Genomic DNA, 18360 nt, shown 5'->3' with positions numbered 1-18360 from the left:
CCCCGCCGTCGGTTCTCGCCCAGGCCCAGGAAATTGAGTCCCTGGCGGGGAGGACGGGCAGGTGCGTCCGCGCTGCCGAGCACGAAGTCGCGGGAGGGGCACACCTCGACGACACGCTCACAGACGGGAGTTCAGACACACACTTCCTGGCTTGCGTGCGAAGCGGGATCGCAGGGCAATAATCCCTCCATCTTCCCCGGGAGGTTCCGTGCCTGCAAGATACACGGCACCCACTCGATGCCACCGGGCCGCCACTGTCTGGGCCTGGGATCTTGACCTACTTGCCTTCTGTACTTCAGGGTTTAGAGGCAGCAGCAGCAGCAGCAGCCGTCTTGGATAACTTTTGATGGATTCAGGAGGCCTGGAGACCTCTTGTGAGCAGGCACCTGCTGGAGACCTCTTGTGTGCAGGCACCTGGACATAATTTTCATTCAGTCCTGCCCGATGTCCCGACCTGGACTGCGGTGCCGACGAGGAAACCGAGGCTTAGCGGGATCCCTAATCCAAGGCCACGACGAGTGAGCCTGCTGGGATTCAAGCCAGGAGCCTGTCCCCGGGGAGCATTTGTCACAGCCTTACCCTCTTCCGGGAGGAGCCACGCTTACCCTCGTGGACCAACAATCGAATTAACATGCTGATACACACATGGGGTGAGTGACGCCCTCAAATGCTTGCAAACACACACACAACACACTCAACTCGGAATTTCAGAAGCTGCTTCTGCTGTGTGTCCTGTCGCTTGGAAGGCACAGCCCCCAGCAGCACCCATACAAAATGAGGTCTCCGATTTAAGGTGCGAGGTATGTGTGTAAACAGACTCTTGCTGGTCTGAGCTGGTTCCTTCGCTCCGCGGTGTTGATGAAGGTACCAAGCCCCCTGCCGCTTACATGGGACATAGGGAGTGACTCAGACCCGAAGTTCTGGGGGAGATAGGAAAGGATCCACGCTGCCCTAAAGGAAATAAACTAATGTGACAGCAAGGGCCACGGAAGGTAGGGGTGGGAGGGGACTTTATTGAGGATGACCCCCGAGGGCCTCTCTGAAGAAGCAGCCTTTTGACATTATCCCTGAATGAATTCTAGAAGCAGCCACACAGCATGTCCAGGTAGAGAAGGGAGGAGCCCCGAGCTTAAGAAGGCTGGAGGGTGGGGGCAGCAGGGGCCGGACTTCTGTAGGACAAGGTCAGACTGACCCATCCCAGTGCCAGGATGCAGGACTTTCAGTGCTAAAAATAGCACAGTCACAGGCAAACCAGGACGGTTGGCAACCGTAGGTAGGAGTTTGAGCTATTTCTTCCTTTCCTTTCCTTTCCTTTTCCCTTCCTTTCTTCCTTCTTCTCCCTCCTCCCCATTTTTGTTTGTTTTTGTTTTGTAAAGAGACGGGTCTCGCTCTGTTGCTCAGGCTGGAGGGCAGTGGCACGATCATAGCTCACTGCAGCGTCGACTTCCTGAGCTCAAGGAATTCTTCCACCTCGGCCTCCCAAGTAGCTGGGACTACAGGTGCACACCACCGTGCCCAGCTGATTTTGTTGTTGTTGTTAAGAGACAGGGTCTCCCTATGTTGCCCAGGCTGGTATCAAACTCCTGGGCTCAAGGGATCCTCCTGCCTTGCCCTCCCAAAGTGTTAGGATTTTAGGTATGAGCCACTGCACCCTGCCCCTTCCTCCTTTTTTAAAAGCTTTACTGAGATATAATTCACATACCATACAACTCGCTGACCTAAGGTGCATAAGTTAATGGCTTTCAGTATTTTTGGAGTTGTGTGTCCATTACCACAATACATTTTAGAACATTTCCACAACCCCTAGGTGTTTGGGTTTTGTCTTGAGAAGGGAAGAGTTTTGAGCAGGGGAAGGCGGGGAACCCTCCAGATCCTGGGGGGATGGAAGCCAGGACCGCCTCCAGCTTCTCAGCCTGACCCCTTGGGGGGACGGAGAGCTGATAGGGCCAGCCACCTCACCACTAACCCCCAAAAGATATGAAGTACTAATCCCCTATACCCCACAATAGGATCTTATTTGAAATAGGGTTATTATAGATATTAGCAGTGAGCATGAGGTCACACTGGAGTAGAGTAAGCCCCTAATACAATATCACCGGTGTCCTTGTAAGATAGTTATATGTCTACCTGATTCTGTGTAGGTGGTTGGGGGGTGGGGAAATGGGTATATGAAGACTGGGACACAGAAGGAGAATGCCATGTGACCACGGAAGCAGGGAGTGAAGAGCTGCAGTGACAAGCCAAGGACACCAAGGACGGCAGGCCACTGCCAAAAGCCAGGGAAGGGCAAGGAGGGCTCCTGAGACCTGGTTTTCAGAGGGAGCACAGCTCTGCCAACACCTTCATTTCAGGCTCTGGCCTCTGGAACGTCGGCTCAATAAATTTGTTAAAAAGAAATTTAAAAGGCTGAGCATGGTGGCTCATGCCTGTAATCCCAGCACTTTGGGAGGCCCAGGCGGGAGGATCACCTGAACCCAGGAGTTTGAGACTAGCCTGGGCAATATAGTGAGACCTCATCTCTTTATAAAAATATATAATAAAAGTCAACTTATGTTGCTTTAAGCCATCTGCTCTATGACACTTTGTTCTGGCAGGCCTAGGAAAGGGATACACGTGCTGAGGAGGGGTCACTTCATTGGCATAGAGGGAGAGAGTGTGAACTTGGCCCTTTGTGGAACAGGGGAGCCTCGGGCAGAGGTGGTGATAGTGCAGCCCATTCATTCTGAGATGAAACTTCCACTGGTTTCCGTAAAGGCGTCTTGGGGAGCGCAGGGAAGGGGATGGGGACCTCCCCGTGGCATCCCCTGCTTGGGCACTGAGGGAAAGCCACAGCGGCTCGGGGGAAAAGGCAGGGACGTCCTCTCCCCGCCTGCCTCTGTCCCCAGGGAGTCTCACCTCCTGTTCCCACCTGGGGCTAGGGTGATAGAGGAGAGGAGATAGCTCAACCTGGCATTTGGGTGGTGTGGGAACAGGAGACCCCAGACTTTCTTGTTTTGGGGTCTGGGGCAGGCAACCAGGCTCCAGGGACAGTGGGTTGAAGGAAGGGTGGCTGGGAGACCCCTTGACTTGCTGCCAAGGAGACAGAGCTGGAGCTAGGGTGGCCGGTGGTGTCTGAGGCAGGTGCAGAGAGAGAGGGAGGGAAGGGGACTTTGACTCCAACCTCCTCTTTCTCTACCGACTGCAGGTGGCAGCTGCCCTTCCAGGAGCCAGTGGGGGAACCTGGGTGGCTGGGTGTGGACACCTGCAAGTCCTCGCCTAAGCCAGCTACCACCCTACACTGTCGGCCTCCCTTCTCCAACTGTGGGGACACTGCTCAGGCCTTTTGTGACATCACACCCGAGAGTCCCCGGGGTCCGGTCATTGCTGCTGGGCCCAGCGAGGTCCAAGCTCAGGTCGCCCTGCCCCCTACCCCCCATGCCAGATCCAGCATCGTTGTGGGCAAACAATTATCTGGATGATCTTTATGGGGCTTAAGCTTGGGTGGGAGCAGATGGGGCATGAGCTGGGGATTTGGGGATGGGGGGAATCCACACCCCCACGTCCTGGACGTTTAAAAGGCCCTCTCTGGCACTGGGCCGGGGCAGAGGCCAGCAGAAAAGCGACCGGAGTCCAGGGACATGATGGACCAGGAAGAGAAGACGGAGGAAGGCTCAGGCCCCTGTGCCGAGGTGAGAGGGCCCTGCCCCCACCCCACCCCCAGCTCAAGGTCTCAGAGCCCGTGATTGACAAGACTAATTAGTTTGTAGGGCACCTAATTAGCGAGTGAGTCTCCTAGGACCCCCTGACCCAGTTGTGGCTGTAGAAAGGGGCTGGTGGGCTTGGCGGTCTGAGTGCCAGGCCCCAGGGCAGAGGGCAGGGCTGTCCGTATGGACCCCTATTGATGGGAGATGCTGGGACCTGGGGGTAGCTCCTGGGCCATGTTTCCCTGATTCGTGTCCCAGCTCCCAGGCCACACTCATCAGGCCCCAATCTAGGACGGCGGGACACTGGCATCGGAGCCTGTCCCTTGAGGCGGTACCACGTGAAGTGGCACTGCTGGCCAGGGCCCCTGGGGCGGGGGCCGGGATTGGGAAGGAGACTCATGTCTCATTCAGAACAGCTCTGCAGAGAGGATCGGCGGGGACCATGGTGAGAGCTGAGGAAGCGGGGACGGCAAGCCCTGGGGTCAGGGTGTGAACAGGCTGGCTGGGAAGTTTGAGGAGGGGCCCCCAAGCTGAAGGGCCAACCAGACTGAGCAGGTCTGTCCCCAGGCGGGCTCCCCAGACCAGGAGGGCTTCTTCAATCTGCTGAGCCACGTGCAGGGCGACCGGATGGAGGGGCAGCGCTGTTCACTGCAGGCCGGGCCGGGCCAGACCACCAAGAGTCGTGAGCATGGGCACGGGGGTGCCGTCCATGGCGCGTCAACGGGGTGGGAGTGCAGGGCGGGTGGTCATCTGGAGGGCCTGGGGGCACGGGGTGTGGGAGGTGGTTGTGCACCCTGAAGCATCTGCGTGGGGGTGAAGGGGTAGGGTTGGGGGCCCCCAGTCCGGCTGTGTCCTCCCAAGTCTGTGAACGTCCACACAGAGAGCGACCTCACCCCCGAGATGGACAGCTTCATGGACATGCTGGCCAGTACCCAGGGCCGCCGCATGGATGACCAACGTGTGACAGTCAGCAGCCTGCCCGGCTTCCAGCCCGTGGGGTCCAAGGTAGGTGATGTTCTGGCGATGCCGAGGAGAAACCCGCCAGGAAGTGCTCTCCGATCCTGCCCTCCACCCCAGCCAGGAGGGAACAGGGCCTGCCCCACCTCTGTCCATCCACCGCCCTGACTTTAGATGGGAGGACCAAGGCCCAGGCAGTGGCTAGAGGGGCCCAAGGTTATACAGGGGCCATGCTAGTGTCATACCCGTGGCTGGAACTTGTGGCTCCTGCCCCCAAGTCTGAAGGTTCTGGGGAGGCCAAAGGGAGAAAATAGGACCCCTTCCTAGGAAAGTACCCCAGGGAGGAGGGCACGTAAGCTCATGCATAGGATATATACATCTGCATACTCACGTGTTGACTTCACACATACACGAAGCTTGGGTTCTGATCAAGACCCCAGCGAGGGCCCCAAGACCTGCCACCTCACACTCAAATGCCACCCTAAATGGCAGATATTGAGGGTAAACATAGACCAGTGCTCACGATGAGGTGGGACACGGTGCCTACCTGTGCCCTCTCTCCAATGTTCGCCACCTCTGGCCGGCACTGCCCTTGAGCTCTCCCCCTGGCTGACCCCTCTTCATCCACAGGACGGAGCACAGAAACGAGCTGGGACCCTCAGTCCCCAACCCCTGCTCACCCCTCAGGATCCGACCGCTCTCGGCTTCCGTCGGAACAGCAGCCCCCAGCCCCCGACACAAGCCCCCTGAGGGCCTGAGGCTTCCTGGGTCTCACTCAGCCCCCAAAAACTGATAAAAGAATAAAACACTTAAATGAATAACAAGGAACTGAATATATGTATATTTCATCAGTGGAGGGGCTAGGACTCCCACTTGGAGGCCTCAGGAGTTCTGCTGGGCATCGCGAAGGAGCTTCTCCTCCCGCCGCTTCCGTAACCTCTCTTTGAATTCCTCTATCTCTTGAAGCTAGAGGTGGAGAAGCGGGTGGGACAGGAAGGGGGGAGGGGCACACACCTCAGAGCCGGGAACCCCCTCCCCCCCATCTCCCACACCCTGCCCCAGACGACGGCTTCAGGGTTCAGTGTCTTCACTGGAAGCCCCCTGCCAATTACAAAGGGGTCCGAGTGGGATCCGCTTCACTCTTCCAGGAGAAGGCAATAAGGAAACCATCTACTCCTCTGCTATCGGTTTGTTACTCATGGCTGAGAGTAAAATGTTTCTTTTTGAGACAAAGTCTCACTCTATTGCCCAGGCTGGAGTGCAGTGGCGTGATCTTGGGCTCACTGCAACCTCCGCCTCCTGGGTTCAAGTGACTGTCCTCCCTCAGCCTCCCAAGCAGCTGGAATTATAGGCGCCTGCCACCACGCCTGGCTAAGTTTTGTATTTTTGTAGACATGGGGTTTCGCCACGTTGGCCAGGCTGGTCTTGAACTCCTGACCTCAAGTGATCTACCCACCTCAGCCTCCCATGCCCTGGGATTACAAGCATAAGCCACTATGCCTGGCCTAAAATTTTCATCTAAAACCCATCCCGGATACAAGAATCCAGCCTCCTCCATCCCTCTGGCAGGAAGAAGAGATCACTTACCTTCTCAGGTGGCCACAGCTCCCTCTGTAAGGAAAAGTCACAACTGGGACACGAGCCAAAGGCCTCCAGAGCCCCACATCAGGGTAGAGTCGGCTTATGGGAGGCAGACATTGGTCCCCAGCAGACTGGTGCCCCACACCCTCTCCCACCCCTGGAATGAACCCTCCAACACTCCTCTTATGCCCACCTTGCGCTGTATGACATCGTCCTCAAACCACTCGGCCTGATTGGAAACCCAGAACATAGCCACAGGGAAAGTGAGGTAGATTATCATCTGGAATGGCAGAGGGTGGGTGAGGTGAGCTCCCCCAAGCAATGTGCAGAGGCTCCTCAGAGCCTGGGGGACCCATCCTACTGCAGAGTCTAGAAGCGCCTCGTTACGGCCGACCCAAGAACCCCAGAACTCCCACCAAGGGTACAGAAACCTCGCATCCTAAAACCTAACTCCTATAATCCAGGAGGCCTCATTCCTGAAAGTCCCCCCGAGCTGGAGTCTTCCTCTCAAAGACAGACAGACACACAGAGGCCCCAGCTACAATCAAAAGCATCTCCTCGAGACCTCATTACCCATCCCCACTTAAGATCCCGGGAGCACCCCCAAACCCAGGAGGCGTCCCTCTTCAACTCCACTTCTCGAAGTCTAGGAATCTCCCTGTCATAGACACCCACCCATCACGAGGCTGAGAGCTCCCCCAGGATCTTAAGTCCTCCTTCTTTAGAGCCCCCTTCTCAGCTCACCCCTCTCTGAGGTCCTTACTCGGACAAGCCCTCCCGCAGCCCCCAAACCCAGAAGCCCAAATCCGAGAACCACCCCCCAACCCAGCGTCCCCTCTCCTGGATTTCCAACCAGAAAGGTTCCTCTCAAATCTTAAGAGCTTTCTCCTTGGAGCGCCCTCTTCCTTTGAAGTCCCCCCATTTCCAACCTCATCTTCAGATCCAGGAAGATCCCCTGCCAAGCCTCCCAACCCACTCCCGTGTCCACTGACCCGAAGTATCTCCAGCTTCACCCCCATCTCGTTTCTCCCGGTCAACAAAGCCACTTCCGCCCAAAGCCGACCCTCCAGCAAGACAGAAGCTCACTGGTGTTTTGCACGCTCCATTACTGAAGCTGATTGGTCAATGTGTATCTTGATGACGCATCTTCTGGCACCCCTATTCTGCTTCCGGTCGCTGGCGTCGTCGAGACGAAGTCAATAACGTGGGCCTGTCTGTCAAAGAGGATGTAACCAATAGAAAGCGGGTTTGGCTCGGAGGGGCGGGCCGTCAGTGATAGACGTCATAAGCGCGCGACTCTTCGCCTGTACCTGGGCATCCAGAAAAATGGTGGTAATGGCGCGACTCTCGCGGCCCGAGCGGCCGGACCTTGTCTTCGTGAGTCCACAGAGGAGCCGGGGGTGGCCTGCTTTGGGGCATTGGGACCTGGACGCCGCAGGGGATCGGGGCCGGGTCGCCAAGGGGATTTAGGCCGAAACTGCCAGGCCAAGGGCTGGGAACCCTAACGGGCCAGAGACCGGATCGTCATGTCCGCACCGAACTGTCCAGGAGTAAAAATATGGTGTTGTATTTTAGGGTCTGAGTAGAAAACTAGTGTCGAAGGGAAGCGTCTAGCTTCCCGAACCAGGGGCGGAAATGGGGGCGTGCAGGGAATGGGAGAGGAGGGAGATCGCATAACTGAACCTTGAGAGGTGAAGACCGGTGTCTGAAGTGAAGGCGTGATTACGAGGCCAGGGTTCTGGTTTCTGGGATGAAGGCTTGATTTTCTGGATAGCGGTCTCTAGGCCTGGACTGCAGCATGACAGTTTCTGGGGTGGTGGCCAGGCTAGAAGAACCCTGGTGATGTGGAGCTTGTCAGGCGATGGCCAATGAAATACTTGCTGTCTGGAATAGAGGCGTGACATCTTCACCAGATTCTTGGTGTGCAAAGTTAAAGGCTTGGCTTCTGGTGTATAACTCCTCTTATGAGATAAAGGCCTAGCTTTTAACTTCTGGGGCAGAGCTGAGCTAGACGCTGGCTAGTGGGATCCTGGGGGCGGGGCTAGTGGCTTGGAATCTGGACCTGAGAGCCCTGGTGGCTGGGGTAAAGATCTGGTCATCTGGGCCTGGGGTGGAGATGGGTCAGATGGTGACAGTGGGAGTCTGAGGGGCCAAAGACCTGGTGTCTGGGAAGAGGCACGTTTTGAAGAAGTGGGGTCTGGTGTCCAGGACAGAGGCCTGGCATCTGGGCCAGGGCCTTGGTATCTAAGGAGTCTGACCATCTGGGGCAGAAAGCGAGTGGTGATGCGGACTCATTCCTGGCCCAGAGCCCTAAAGATTGAGAAGTCTGATGATTTGGGTTCGATTTTGGGTAGTTGAATTCTGAGGGGTAAAGGTCTGGGCCACTGTCTTGGTGTCTGGGCATCTGGTTTGGTGCCTGGGCATCTGGTGACCTGACTTTCTTGGTGGGTGGTGGGATCTAAGTAAAAGTCCGGAGTTTGGACGTGAGCCCCAGCAGTGGGATGGTGCTGCACACAGGCTCTGAGGGTAGGCCTCTCTTCTTCCCGTTCCCTGGCCCTGGCAGGAGGAAGAGGACCTCCCCTATGAGGAGGAAATCATGCGGAACCAGTTCTCTGTCAAATGCTGGCTTCGCTACATCGAATTCAAACAGGGCGCCCCGAAGCCCAGGCTCAATCAGCTATACGAGCGTGCACTCAAGCTGCTGCCCTGCAGGTGGGAATGGCTCCAGCTGCCCTGCCCACCAGCCCCCACCCCACCTGGTCCAGTTATAACAAAACTGCTAAGTAGGTCCCGGGTGATTGCTTCGTGTTCCATCACTGACCTGTACATCCCTTGATGGGTCAGCAGACCTTCTCTGATGTCCCAGTCTGTCCCTGTCATTGCTGAGACATGTCACCCCTCCCACACTTGCCAACTGGGGCAGGGCAAATGGTTCTGGGGGGGGTCCATAAAGCTGACTGATCAGCATCTGTCCCCTCCTATTCCCCAGCTACAAACTCTGGTACCGATACCTGAAGGCGCGTCGGGCACAGGTGAAGCATCGCTGTGTGACCGACCCCGCCTATGAAGATGTCAACAACTGTCATGAGAGGGCCTTTGTGTTCATGCACAAGGTTTGGGGCTAGGCGAGGGGATGAATCGGGAGGAGGGGCTCAGTCCATGGTGGTGGGTGGGGTGGGGACAGGGGCTGGGCTCAGCATGTTAGGGATGGGGGCTTGGATTCCTGTTGCTTCTTTGCACGGGAAGTTGGGCTGGACTCAGTCCTGGAGCTGGGGGTTTCTGGGTCCCGCTGCATTTATGTGGAGGCCCCAGGTGTGGCTCAGCCACAGGACATCGAGTGTCTGTGGCCAGGCCATGGAGTCCGTGGCTTAGCCCCAGCCGCCTCTCCCCACACCCCCAGATGCCTCGTCTGTGGCTAGATTACTGCCAGTTCCTCATGGACCAGGGGCGCGTCACACATACCCGCCGCACCTTCGACCGTGCCCTCCGGGCACTGCCTATCACTCAGCACTCTCGAATTTGGCCCCTGTATCTGCGCTTCCTGCGCTCACACCCACTGCCTGAGACAGCTGTGCGAGGCTATCGGCGCTTCCTCAAGGTGAGCCGAGCAGGTGCGCTGGTTCCCCAGGTTAGTTTCCAGAAACGGCCTCACTGTGACACTAGCTCCGTGTAGGATGTCACCCAGCAGACGGGATGTGGGAAGAGGCTCCTGGAGATGCATGTGTTTTGTTGTCCGTGATTCACGTCTTTATTTTCCAAATAGTTTGCTCACACCAGTTTCACATTAGGCATAGTGATGGGTGCTGAGGACAGTGTGACTAAGACACTCCCTGCCTGCACGGAGCTTTTAGTCTAACTAGGAAGACAGATGCATATGAGCTGATGGCATGAACTAGAGTAAAACCACAGCCATGATAAGGGCCAGGAATAGGGGTGGGGAGAAGCAGGCAGGGTGGAGAGTGGAAGCACCAGCCGGGCGGGAGTGGGGCATGGTTTGCTCAAACTTGTAGTATCTGTTCTGTGACATTTGGATTCTAAGCTGGACCAGTCAGGACTGAGGCTAGACCCATGGGACCCAGGCTGGACACTATAGTCAAGGCTGGATCCATGTGATCAAGGCCGACCCAAAGAGGCCAAGGCTAGACCAGTCAGGACTGAGGCTGGACTAGTGGAGCCAAGGTTGGACCCATTGTGGGTTGGGGGTCAATTCTAACCTAAAAGGACCAAGGCTGGACCATTGGGGCTGAGACTGGACCACTGCAGTCAAGGCTGTGCCCTTGTGGGTCAAGGCTAACCCAAAAAGTCCACAGCTCGTCTAGTCAGGACTGAGGCTGGACCAGTGGAGCCAAGGCAGGACCCATAGAGGGTTGAGCCTAGCCCAGTGGGGCTGAGGCTAGACCAGTAGGAACTGGGCTGGACCAGTGGGGCTGAGGCTGGTTTGACAGCCATAGGGGGTTGAGCCTAACCCAGTGGGGCTGAGGCTGGTTTGACAGGGCTTGCTTTTGCCCAAGACAGTCGTAAATGGGTGGGGGTGGGGGGGCGCCCCAAAGCCACTGAATCAGGAGGTGGGCGTAGCCCTGCCACCCCACTGACTGCCTGAGGGGTGGCTCGGTCCCCAGCTGAGTCCCGAGAGTGCAGAGGAGTACATTGAGTACCTCAAGTCAAGTGACCGGCTGGATGAGGCCGCCCAGCGCCTGGCCACTGTGGTGAACGATGAGCGTTTCGTGTCCAAGGCCGGCAAGTCCAACTACCAGGTGGGCCTGCCGGGAGCCGGGAGCCGGGTGGGAGGGCCACCCCTCTCCGTGACTGAGCCTGAGACTCTCCCCCCACTGCCCCATGCCCTGCAGCTGTGGCACGAGCTGTGCGACCTCATCTCCCAGAATCCGGACAAGGTACAGTCCCTCAATGTGGACGCCATCATCCGCGGGGGCCTCACCCGCTTCACCGACCAGCTGGGCAAGCTCTGGTGTTCTCTCGCTGACTACTACATCCGCAGCGGCCACTTCGAGAAGGTGCATGCTGGCACACGGGGCTCTGGGTTCGGGACGGGGTCTCCCTCCGACACTCGGGGACACATGTTGACACATGCACAGGCAGAAAACGTGCCATTTATGGCCAGGCGCGGTGGCTCATGCCTGTCATCCCAGCACTTTGGGAGGCCGAGGCGGTAGGATCACTTGAAGTCAGCAGTTCAAGACCAGCCTGGCCAACATGGTGAAACCCCATCTCTACTAAAAATACAAAAATTAGTCAGACATGACGGTGAGCGCCTGTAGGCTGAGGCAGGAGAATCACTTGAACTTGGGAGGTGGAGGTTGCCGTGAGCTGCGATCGCACCACTGCACTCCAGCCTGCGTGGCAGAGCGAGACTCCATCTCAAAAAAAAAAAAAAAAAGTGCCATTTGTGACAGACATGCATGTCCCTGCACATGATTGCCATCCTGGTGAGGGGAGGGGAACACTCCCGCCCGCAAGCACATCAGCCTTGGAGTCAGCCACATCCGCGTTCAGGGTTCACCCTCTGGCTGTGCGGCCTTGGCCCCACTAAGGCGGGGTGTCTTCATTTGTAAAATCAGGGTGACAGTTACTGCCTGTCACCAATCAGCTCAGTGACGCAGGCGCAGCACTGAGGAGGTACGTGGCGTGAGGGCCACTCCCTCAGGGGTTAGCTGACTATGGCTTTTTGCAGGCAGTGGAGTGGCAAGCTCAGGGGATGGCCTGGGGGCAGATGGGTGCAGAGGGGACTGGAGCCGAGAGCAGGGAGGCTCAGGAACCCAGGGAAGATAGATTGGGAGCCTCGAAAGCCAAACGGGCTGGCCGTGCTGCTGGCTGGGGGAGCTGCCAGTGCGGTGTGGGCGGCATGCGCTTCACAGCGCCCCTTCCAGGGGCACGTGTAGGCCAAGGCTGTTGGAGGCAGCAGGGCAAGACCCGTCAGGGCTGGGTAGAAAGGGGACCTGAGCTGGGGCGGGTGAGCCAGGTGGGGGACAGGCGGGCTGGGGAAGAGGGTCAGGCAAGCGAGAGGGGTGCTTTGGAGCAAATTCTGAGCCCTCGGAGGATGAGCTGAGGCGAGGGTCCCTGCAGGGTGGACCCATAGGTGCTGGGGGGTTTTTGGCCATTTATTGGGTGCCAAGTGCTTCACACATGTGTCTCAGTTGAGCCTGAGGTCACTGTGCACAAAGGGCAGTCGCCCGCTTTACTGAGGAGGTCGTGAAGCTCCCAAGATCACCCTGGCAGTGCAGGGCAGGGTGGGGGTGAGAAGGCTCCACTGAGGCTCTGTCCTGGGATCACTGCCCAGAGGTGCTGGATGGGCCCCCAGAAGGCCCCCAGGGGTTCCAGATTGGGGCTGGTACTAAGAGTGCTGCTGCCTGTCCCCTGCGTCACTTTCCTCTCACCTCCCCTTCCCTGGGTCCCCACAGGCTCGGGACGTGTACGAGGAGGCCATCCAGACGGTGATGACCGTGCGGGACTTCACACAGGTGTTTGACAGCTACGCCCAGTTCGAGGAGAGCATGATCGCCGCAAAGATGGAGACCGCCTCAGAGCTGGGGCGCGAGGAGGAGGGTGAGCCTCTGGGGGCCCTGGCTGGTGGGGAGAGAGCTGAGTGCACATTAGCGGTAGGGGTGGGACACATCTCAGGTGAGGCAGCCCCAGGAGGCTCAGCTGGGGGCCAGCAGGGAAGGAGGCTGGGTGGATGCAGGGGGTGTGGGGGTCTTGGAGGAGCCAGGAATGGGGACACGTCTCAGGCCTGGGCCAGATCCTGGCAGGGCAGGAGGGCTAGGGGAACAGTGCGGGTAGGAGGGGATATCCGCAGTACCTGGGGCTGGGGGTGGGGCTCAGGTGGACACCCGAGCTGAGTGTCTAGGGCCCAGAGCACTTGGCTGGGGGTTAGAGGGCAGTGAGGGTGGGCAGCGGAGGCGGTGACATCCGGGGACCTGCATCCTGGGTCTCTGCCCCTCACGAACATGTTCGCGGCTCCCAGATGATGTGGACCTGGAGCTACGCCTGGCCCGCTTTGAGCAGCTCATCAGCCGGCGGCCCCTGCTCCTCAACAGCGTCTTGCTGCGCCAAAACCCACACCACGTGCACGAGTGGCACAAGCGTGTCGCCCTGCACCAGGGCCGCCCCCGGGAGGTGTGTGAAGGCTGCCCCGGTCCTGCCCCTGAGGGCCACAGTTTCCTGCAGAACTGGGGAGCTACCCACCTTCACCCATAATGTCACCTCCTAGGGGCCTGACTCAGCTTAGTAGGTCCAATTCCACCCCTGTTCTTGGGGTTCTCGTCCTGCTCTAGCCCTGCCCCTCAGAGCCACAGTCCCTCCTGGCCCCGCCCCTTGGAGGGCCACAACTCTCTCTCGGTCCCGACCATTGGCAAGGACCATAGTTCCTTCCTGGCCTCTCCCGACGGGGGCCACAGCACCCTCCAGGCCCCACCCCTCAGAGGCACAGCTCTGCCCCGACCGTCATCTGCAGGGTCCTGAGTCCTGTATGTGACCTCCCTCCTGTCCCCAGATCATCAACACCTACACAGAGGCTGTGCAGACGGTGGACCCCTTCAAGGCCACAGGCAAGCCCCACACTCTGTGGGTGGCGTTTGCCAAGTTTTATGAGGACAACGGGCAGCTGGACGATGTGAGCACCCTGTTGTGTGTGCCTGTGTGTTCATGTATGTGTGCGTGCTTGTATATGTGTGCATGTATGTTTGTGTGCCTGTGTGTGTACCTGTGTGTGCATGGATGTGTGCGTGTGTGTGCATGTGTGTGCGTGTGCCTGTGCATGTGCCTGTGTGTGTGCGTGTGCGTGTGCCTGTGTGTGTGTGTGCCTGTGCGTGTGCCTGTGTGTGTGTGTGCGCCTGTGTGTGTGCCTGTGCATATGCCTGTGCGTGTGTGCCTGTGCGTGCCTGTGTGTGTGTGCCTGTGCGTGTGCCTGTGTGTGTGTGTGCGCCTGTGTGTGTGCCTGTGCATATGCCTGTGCGCGTGTGCCTGTGCGTGTGCCTGTGTGTGTGTGTGCCTGTGCGTGTGCCTGTGCGTGTGCCTGTGTGTGTGTGTGCGCGCCTGTGCGTGTGCCTGTGCGTGTGCCTGTGTGTGTGTGCGTGTGCGTGTGCCTGTGTGTGTGTGTGCCTGTATGTTTGTGAGCATGGTGGCCTTTCTGACCCTTGATGGTGGGGGCTGTCCAGGTGGGCAGGGTCTCAGCCTCGCCTCTGCCCGCCCCGGCAGGCCCGCGTCATCCTGGAGAAGGCCACCAAGGTGAATTTCAAGCAGGTGGATGACCTGGCAAGCGTGTGGTGTCAGTGCGGGGAGCTGGAGCTCCGACACGAGAACTACGATGAGGCCTTGCGGCTGCTGCGAGTGAGAACAGGCCCAGGCTGTGGGGTGGGGGCTGCAGATTGTACGGCAAGGGCTGGGGACAGCCCCTGAGTGCCTCCCCGGCCGCTGTCTGCCCCTGCAGAAGGCCACGGCGCTGCCTGCCCGCCGGGCCGAGTACTTTGATGGCTCAGAGCCTGTGCAGAACCGCGTGTACAAGTCGCTGAAGGTCTGGTCCATGCTCGCTGACCTGGAGGAGAGCCTCGGCACCTTCCAGGTGAGCTGCCTGTGGCTGGGGAGGGACGGGGCACCGGACTCAGCTCCAGAACCAGCTCCGACCTTTCCCATCCCCACCCCCGCAGTCCACCAAGGCCGTGTATGACCGCATCCTGGACCTGCGTATCGCGACGCCCCAGATCGTCATCAACTATGCCATGTTCCTGGAGGAGCACAAGTACTTCGAGGAGAGCTTCAAGGTGAGGGGCTGGGGCGGACCCAGAGGCCCCTGATGGCGGTGTCCCCTCCCCAGGGGTCCTCGGCAACTTACAAGTCTGCTGGGGCTTGTGTGACACAGTATACAGACTGGGTGATGTAAACAACAGAGATTCAGCTTCTCCCCGTCCTGCAGGCTGGAAGTCCAGGATTGAGGCATGGGCAGGGCTGGTTCCTCCTGAGGCCTCTCTCCTCAGCTTACAGACAGCCGCCTTCTCCCTTTGTCTTTGTGTGGCCTTCTCTGTGTGTGTGTGTGTCACTTTTGAAATTTCCTCTTCTTAAAAGGACATCAGGCATAATGGATTAGGAGGCCCCTAACGACCTCAGTTTAACTTAATGATCTCATCTTCAAACGAATCTACTTTCTGAGGTACTGGGGGTTAAGATTTGAGCATATGAGTGTTTTGGGGGGGCACAGTGCATTCCATAGCAGGCACAGAGTCCTACTTCCATGTGCACCCATCACTCGTGGGGAGGGTGTTGGTGCCAGTGTGTGCGGGCTCTCCCTGCCCCACTGCTCAGGAGACCGGTTGTGGGGTCCAGGGGGTATGTTGTTTGTCTCCGTGGCAAGGCCCTGTCCCGCGGCCGGAGCAGTCATGTTTGAGTGTGTGTTTCTATGGATCGTGTGGGCGTTATACAGATAACGCAAATGGGGAGGTCCTACATGCACATGCGTGCTACTGCCTGCCCCTCTGTCAGGGGGTGCAGCCTCCTCCCTGGGGACAGGCAGCCAGCGTCAGCAGAGCTGGGGAGCCACCCACCTTCACCCATCATGTCACCTCCTATGGGGCCAGACTCTGCTTAGCAGGTCCCATTGCACCCCTGTTCTTGGGGTTCTCACAGAGGGAGACAGTGCAGAGGACAGACCCCCACAACTGCCATTAGGGACAGGGAGGCGTGGACAGGGAAGGGCCCCAAGGGAGATCCCGGCGGGCTCCCTACAGACGTCGCCCAAGGACATCCCGGGTGCCTGGTGGTCTCTATCTGCAGATTCTCACATGTGACTCTTCCTGTGGTAACAGGCGTACGAGCGCGGCATCTCGCTGTTCAAGTGGCCCAACGTGTCCGACATCTGGAGCACCTACCTGACCAAATTCATTGCCCGCTATGGGGGCCGCAAGCTGGAGCGGGCGCGGGACCTGTTTGAACAGGCTCTGGACGGCTGCCCCCCAAAATACGCCAAGAGTGAGGCGCGCAGAGGGCGTGGGGTGGGGATTGTGGGCGGGCTGGGTTTCTGACTGGCCTCGGCTGACCATGCTCCCCTCTCCCCCCTCCCCCGCCCAGCCTTGTACCTGCTGTATGCGCAGCTGGAGGAGGAGTGGGGCCTGGCCCGGCATGCCATGGCCGTGTACGAGCGTGCCACCAGGGCCGTGGAGCCCGCCCAGCAGTACGACATGTTCAACATCTACATCAAGCGGGCGGCCGAGATCTATGGGGTCACCCACACCCGCGGCATCTACCAAAAGGCCATTGAGGTACCCACCGTGGGGGGCTGGGCCGGGGCCGGAGGTCCCTGAGCAGACGGAAGGGGTCCAGGCAGGTGGGAGGGGCTGGGGAGGAGCCTTCTGGAAGCACAGGGATGGCCATGGTGTGTTGGGAGCCCCCGAGCTACCCCGGCCTCACTCCCGGCCTCCCCAACCCCGGTGTCCAGGTGCTGTCGGACGAGCATGCGCGTGAGATGTGCCTGAGGTTTGCAGACATGGAGTGCAAGCTCGGGGAGATCGACCGCGCCCGGGCCATTTACAGCTTCTGCTCCCAGATCTGTGACCCCCGGGTAGGGCTGGGGGCTGTGGGGAGGGACGGGCATCAGGGTTGGGGGCTGCGGCGGAGTCAACCAGCTTACGGGCACACACCCACCCCTGCCCTGCTCTCCACACAGACGACCGGTGTGTTCTGGCAGACGTGGAAGGACTTCGAGGTCCGGCATGGCAACGAGGACACCATCAAGGAGATGCTGCGTATCCGGCGCAGCGTGCAGGCCACATACAACACGCAGGTCAACTTCATGGCCTCGCAGATGCTCAAGGTCTCAGGCAGTGCCACGGGCACCGGTGAGCCGTCCCAGCTGGCTGGGTCCTTCATCCAGGGCATCTCAGCCCGGCCTGACCTGGGCTTTCTGGGTCTGGGAGCCTCGGATCCTGATGGCAATCTCCTTGAGGGCTGGGCCATCACCTGGGGGACTGGGACAGTGCAGCGTCCGATGTGTGGGAGGGGCCCCCGTGGCGCTGACCCCCTGCTCCCACCCACTAGTATCTGACCTGGCCCCTGGGCAGAGCGGCATGGACGACATGAAGCTGCTGGAACAGCGGGCAGAGCAGCTGGCGGCTGAAGCGGAGCGCGACCAGCCCTTGCGCGCCCAGAGCAAGATCCTGTTCGTGAGGTGAGGGCGGATCCTCGGATGGGACAGGACTGGGACAGGTCCCGAGGGGTCCCGGGGTGGGGAACTGAGGCAGCATGGCCCGTCCCTAGGAGTGACGCCTCCCGGGAGGAGCTGGCAGAGCTGGCACAGCAGGTCAACCCTGAGGAGATCCAGCTGGGCGAGGACGAGGACGAGGACGAGATGGACCTGGAGCCCAATGGTGAGGGCCTGGCGGGGGCAGGGATGGGGGCAGGGCCGGGGCGGGCCTTGGGGAACAGGCCAACGCCAGGAGGGTGACTGGCTCCCGCCTTCCCCACAGAGGTTAGGCTGGAGCAGCAGAGCGTGCCAGCTGCAGTGTTCGGGAGCCTGAAGGAAGACTGACCTGTCCCTCCCCTATCCCCCTTCCCCACCCCCTCCCCAATACAGCTACGTTTGTATATCGTGGTCTGAGTCTCCTTCCTGCTGCCCAGGTGCCCGAGGGAGTACAGCCCAGGAGTGCCTGGCCTTGGGCTGGGATTGGCTGCTGTGGGAGGTGGGGCGGCTGGGCCCCAGGCCAGACACTGCCTGGCCTCACCCCGCAGAGCCAGTTCTGGACTCGAGAGGCCAGTCCCTCTGCTGCCTGGGGCCTTGGAGTGGGTCCTGCCCGGAAACTTCCTTGAGCCTCTGTAGCCTGGGAAGAGCGATCCAGCCCCTGGCTGCCCAGGTCTCGCCAGCCCCTGCCTCTCAGAGCCCTTCTTCTGTGGCCCCAGGCAGCTGCCGCCTCCCTGGGGTGGCACCCACTGTCTGTTCCCCACCAGGGACTGGCCCTTGCCCTCAAGTCTTGGAGTCAGGCAGGCTCTGGCCCAGCTCTGGGAAGTGATTAGTAACGCGCTTCTGTGCCTGGAGTGGGGCCAGGCGCCAGACCTTGTGCACGGCCCAGGACCAGGGCGTGGTCCTTAGTCCTAAGCCTGGGAAACCATTAGCGGGCTCTAGGCTATTAAGGGGTTTTAA

General features: G+C 59.2%; 3 protein-coding genes across 10 annotated transcripts; 2 read left to right on the top strand and 1 right to left on the bottom strand.

Annotated features, from left to right (window-relative positions):
- Positions 1-5: 5 nt before the first annotated feature.
- On the top strand, positions 6-5471 carry PCP2 (Purkinje cell protein 2). 8 transcript variants are annotated; one of them, XM_054461893.2, is made up of 6 exons: positions 23-61; positions 300-650; positions 3185-3668; positions 4239-4365; positions 4564-4688; positions 5271-5462. In XM_054461893.2, exons 3-6 carry the CDS (start codon positions 3618-3620, stop codon positions 5388-5390), a joined length of 423 nt encoding a protein of 140 aa, XP_054317868.1. In that variant the 5' UTR covers positions 23-61; positions 300-650; positions 3185-3617; the 3' UTR covers positions 5391-5462. The 8 variants fall into 8 exon arrangements, with proteins under 8 accessions (XP_054317866.1, XP_054317871.1, XP_054317870.1 ...); XM_054461891.2 differs by having other exon boundaries at positions 6-650; XM_054461896.2 differs by having other exon boundaries at positions 22-650; positions 4251-4365; positions 5271-5471.
- LOC129019415 (protein PET100 homolog, mitochondrial) lies at positions 5455-7340 on the bottom strand. The gene is made up of 4 exons (XM_054461899.1): positions 7214-7340; positions 6415-6501; positions 6228-6251; positions 5455-5606 (listed from the first exon to the last, which is right to left on the bottom strand). Exons 1-4 carry the CDS (start codon positions 7238-7240, stop codon positions 5523-5525), a joined length of 222 nt encoding a protein of 73 aa, XP_054317874.1. The 5' UTR covers positions 7241-7340; the 3' UTR covers positions 5455-5522.
- On the top strand, positions 7276-17807 carry XAB2 (XPA binding protein 2). The gene is made up of 19 exons (XM_054461886.2): positions 7276-7598; positions 8785-8933; positions 9211-9334; positions 9622-9819; positions 10841-10975; positions 11069-11233; positions 12638-12782; positions 13201-13352; positions 13729-13848; positions 14433-14564; positions 14665-14796; positions 14882-14995; positions 16034-16196; positions 16296-16486; positions 16663-16785; positions 16891-17062; positions 17262-17391; positions 17481-17590; positions 17690-17807. The coding sequence occupies exons 1-19, from the start codon at positions 7548-7550 to the stop codon at positions 17749-17751; spliced, it is 2568 nt and encodes an 855-aa protein (XP_054317861.2). The 5' UTR covers positions 7276-7547; the 3' UTR covers positions 17752-17807.
- The last annotated feature ends 553 nt before the right edge of the window (positions 17808-18360 follow it).

This window comes from Pongo pygmaeus, chromosome 20 (assembly GCF_028885625.2).
Source record: "Pongo pygmaeus isolate AG05252 chromosome 20, NHGRI_mPonPyg2-v2.0_pri, whole genome shotgun sequence".
In the NCBI taxonomy this organism is placed as follows: domain Eukaryota; kingdom Metazoa; phylum Chordata; class Mammalia; order Primates; family Hominidae; genus Pongo; species Pongo pygmaeus.
The sequence above is the reverse complement of the archived record's forward strand: the minus strand, read 5'-3'. Positions and strand labels throughout refer to the sequence as shown.

Coding starts and splice junctions, on each gene's coding strand:
- PCP2 (XM_054461891.2), top strand. CDS start 3,618: ATGATGGACCAGGAAGAGAAGACGGAGGAAGGCTCAGGCCCCTGTGCC. Junction 3,669..4,238: donor GCTCAGGCCCCTGTGCCGAG/GTGAGAGGGCCC, acceptor CAGACTGAGCAG/GTCTGTCCCCAGGCGGGCTC. Junction 4,689..5,270: donor TCCAGCCCGTGGGGTCCAAG/GTAGGTGATGTT, acceptor CTTCATCCACAG/GACGGAGCACAGAAACGAGC.
- XAB2 (XM_054461886.2), top strand. CDS start 7,548: ATGGTGGTAATGGCGCGACTCTCGCGGCCCGAGCGGCCGGACCTTGTC. Junction 10,976..11,068: donor CCGGCAAGTCCAACTACCAG/GTGGGCCTGCCG, acceptor CATGCCCTGCAG/CTGTGGCACGAGCTGTGCGA. Junction 16,487..16,662: donor TCTACCAAAAGGCCATTGAG/GTACCCACCGTG, acceptor CCCGGTGTCCAG/GTGCTGTCGGACGAGCATGC.
- LOC129019415 (XM_054461899.1), bottom strand. CDS start 7,240: ATGGGGGTGAAGCTGGAGATACTTCGG. Junction 6,252..6,414: donor ACGATGTCATACAGCGCAAG/GTGGGCATAAGA, acceptor TTTTCCTTACAG/AGGGAGCTGTGGCCACCTGA. Junction 5,607..6,227: donor AGCTGTGGCCACCTGAGAAG/GTAAGTGATCTC, acceptor CTCCACCTCTAG/CTTCAAGAGATAGAGGAATT.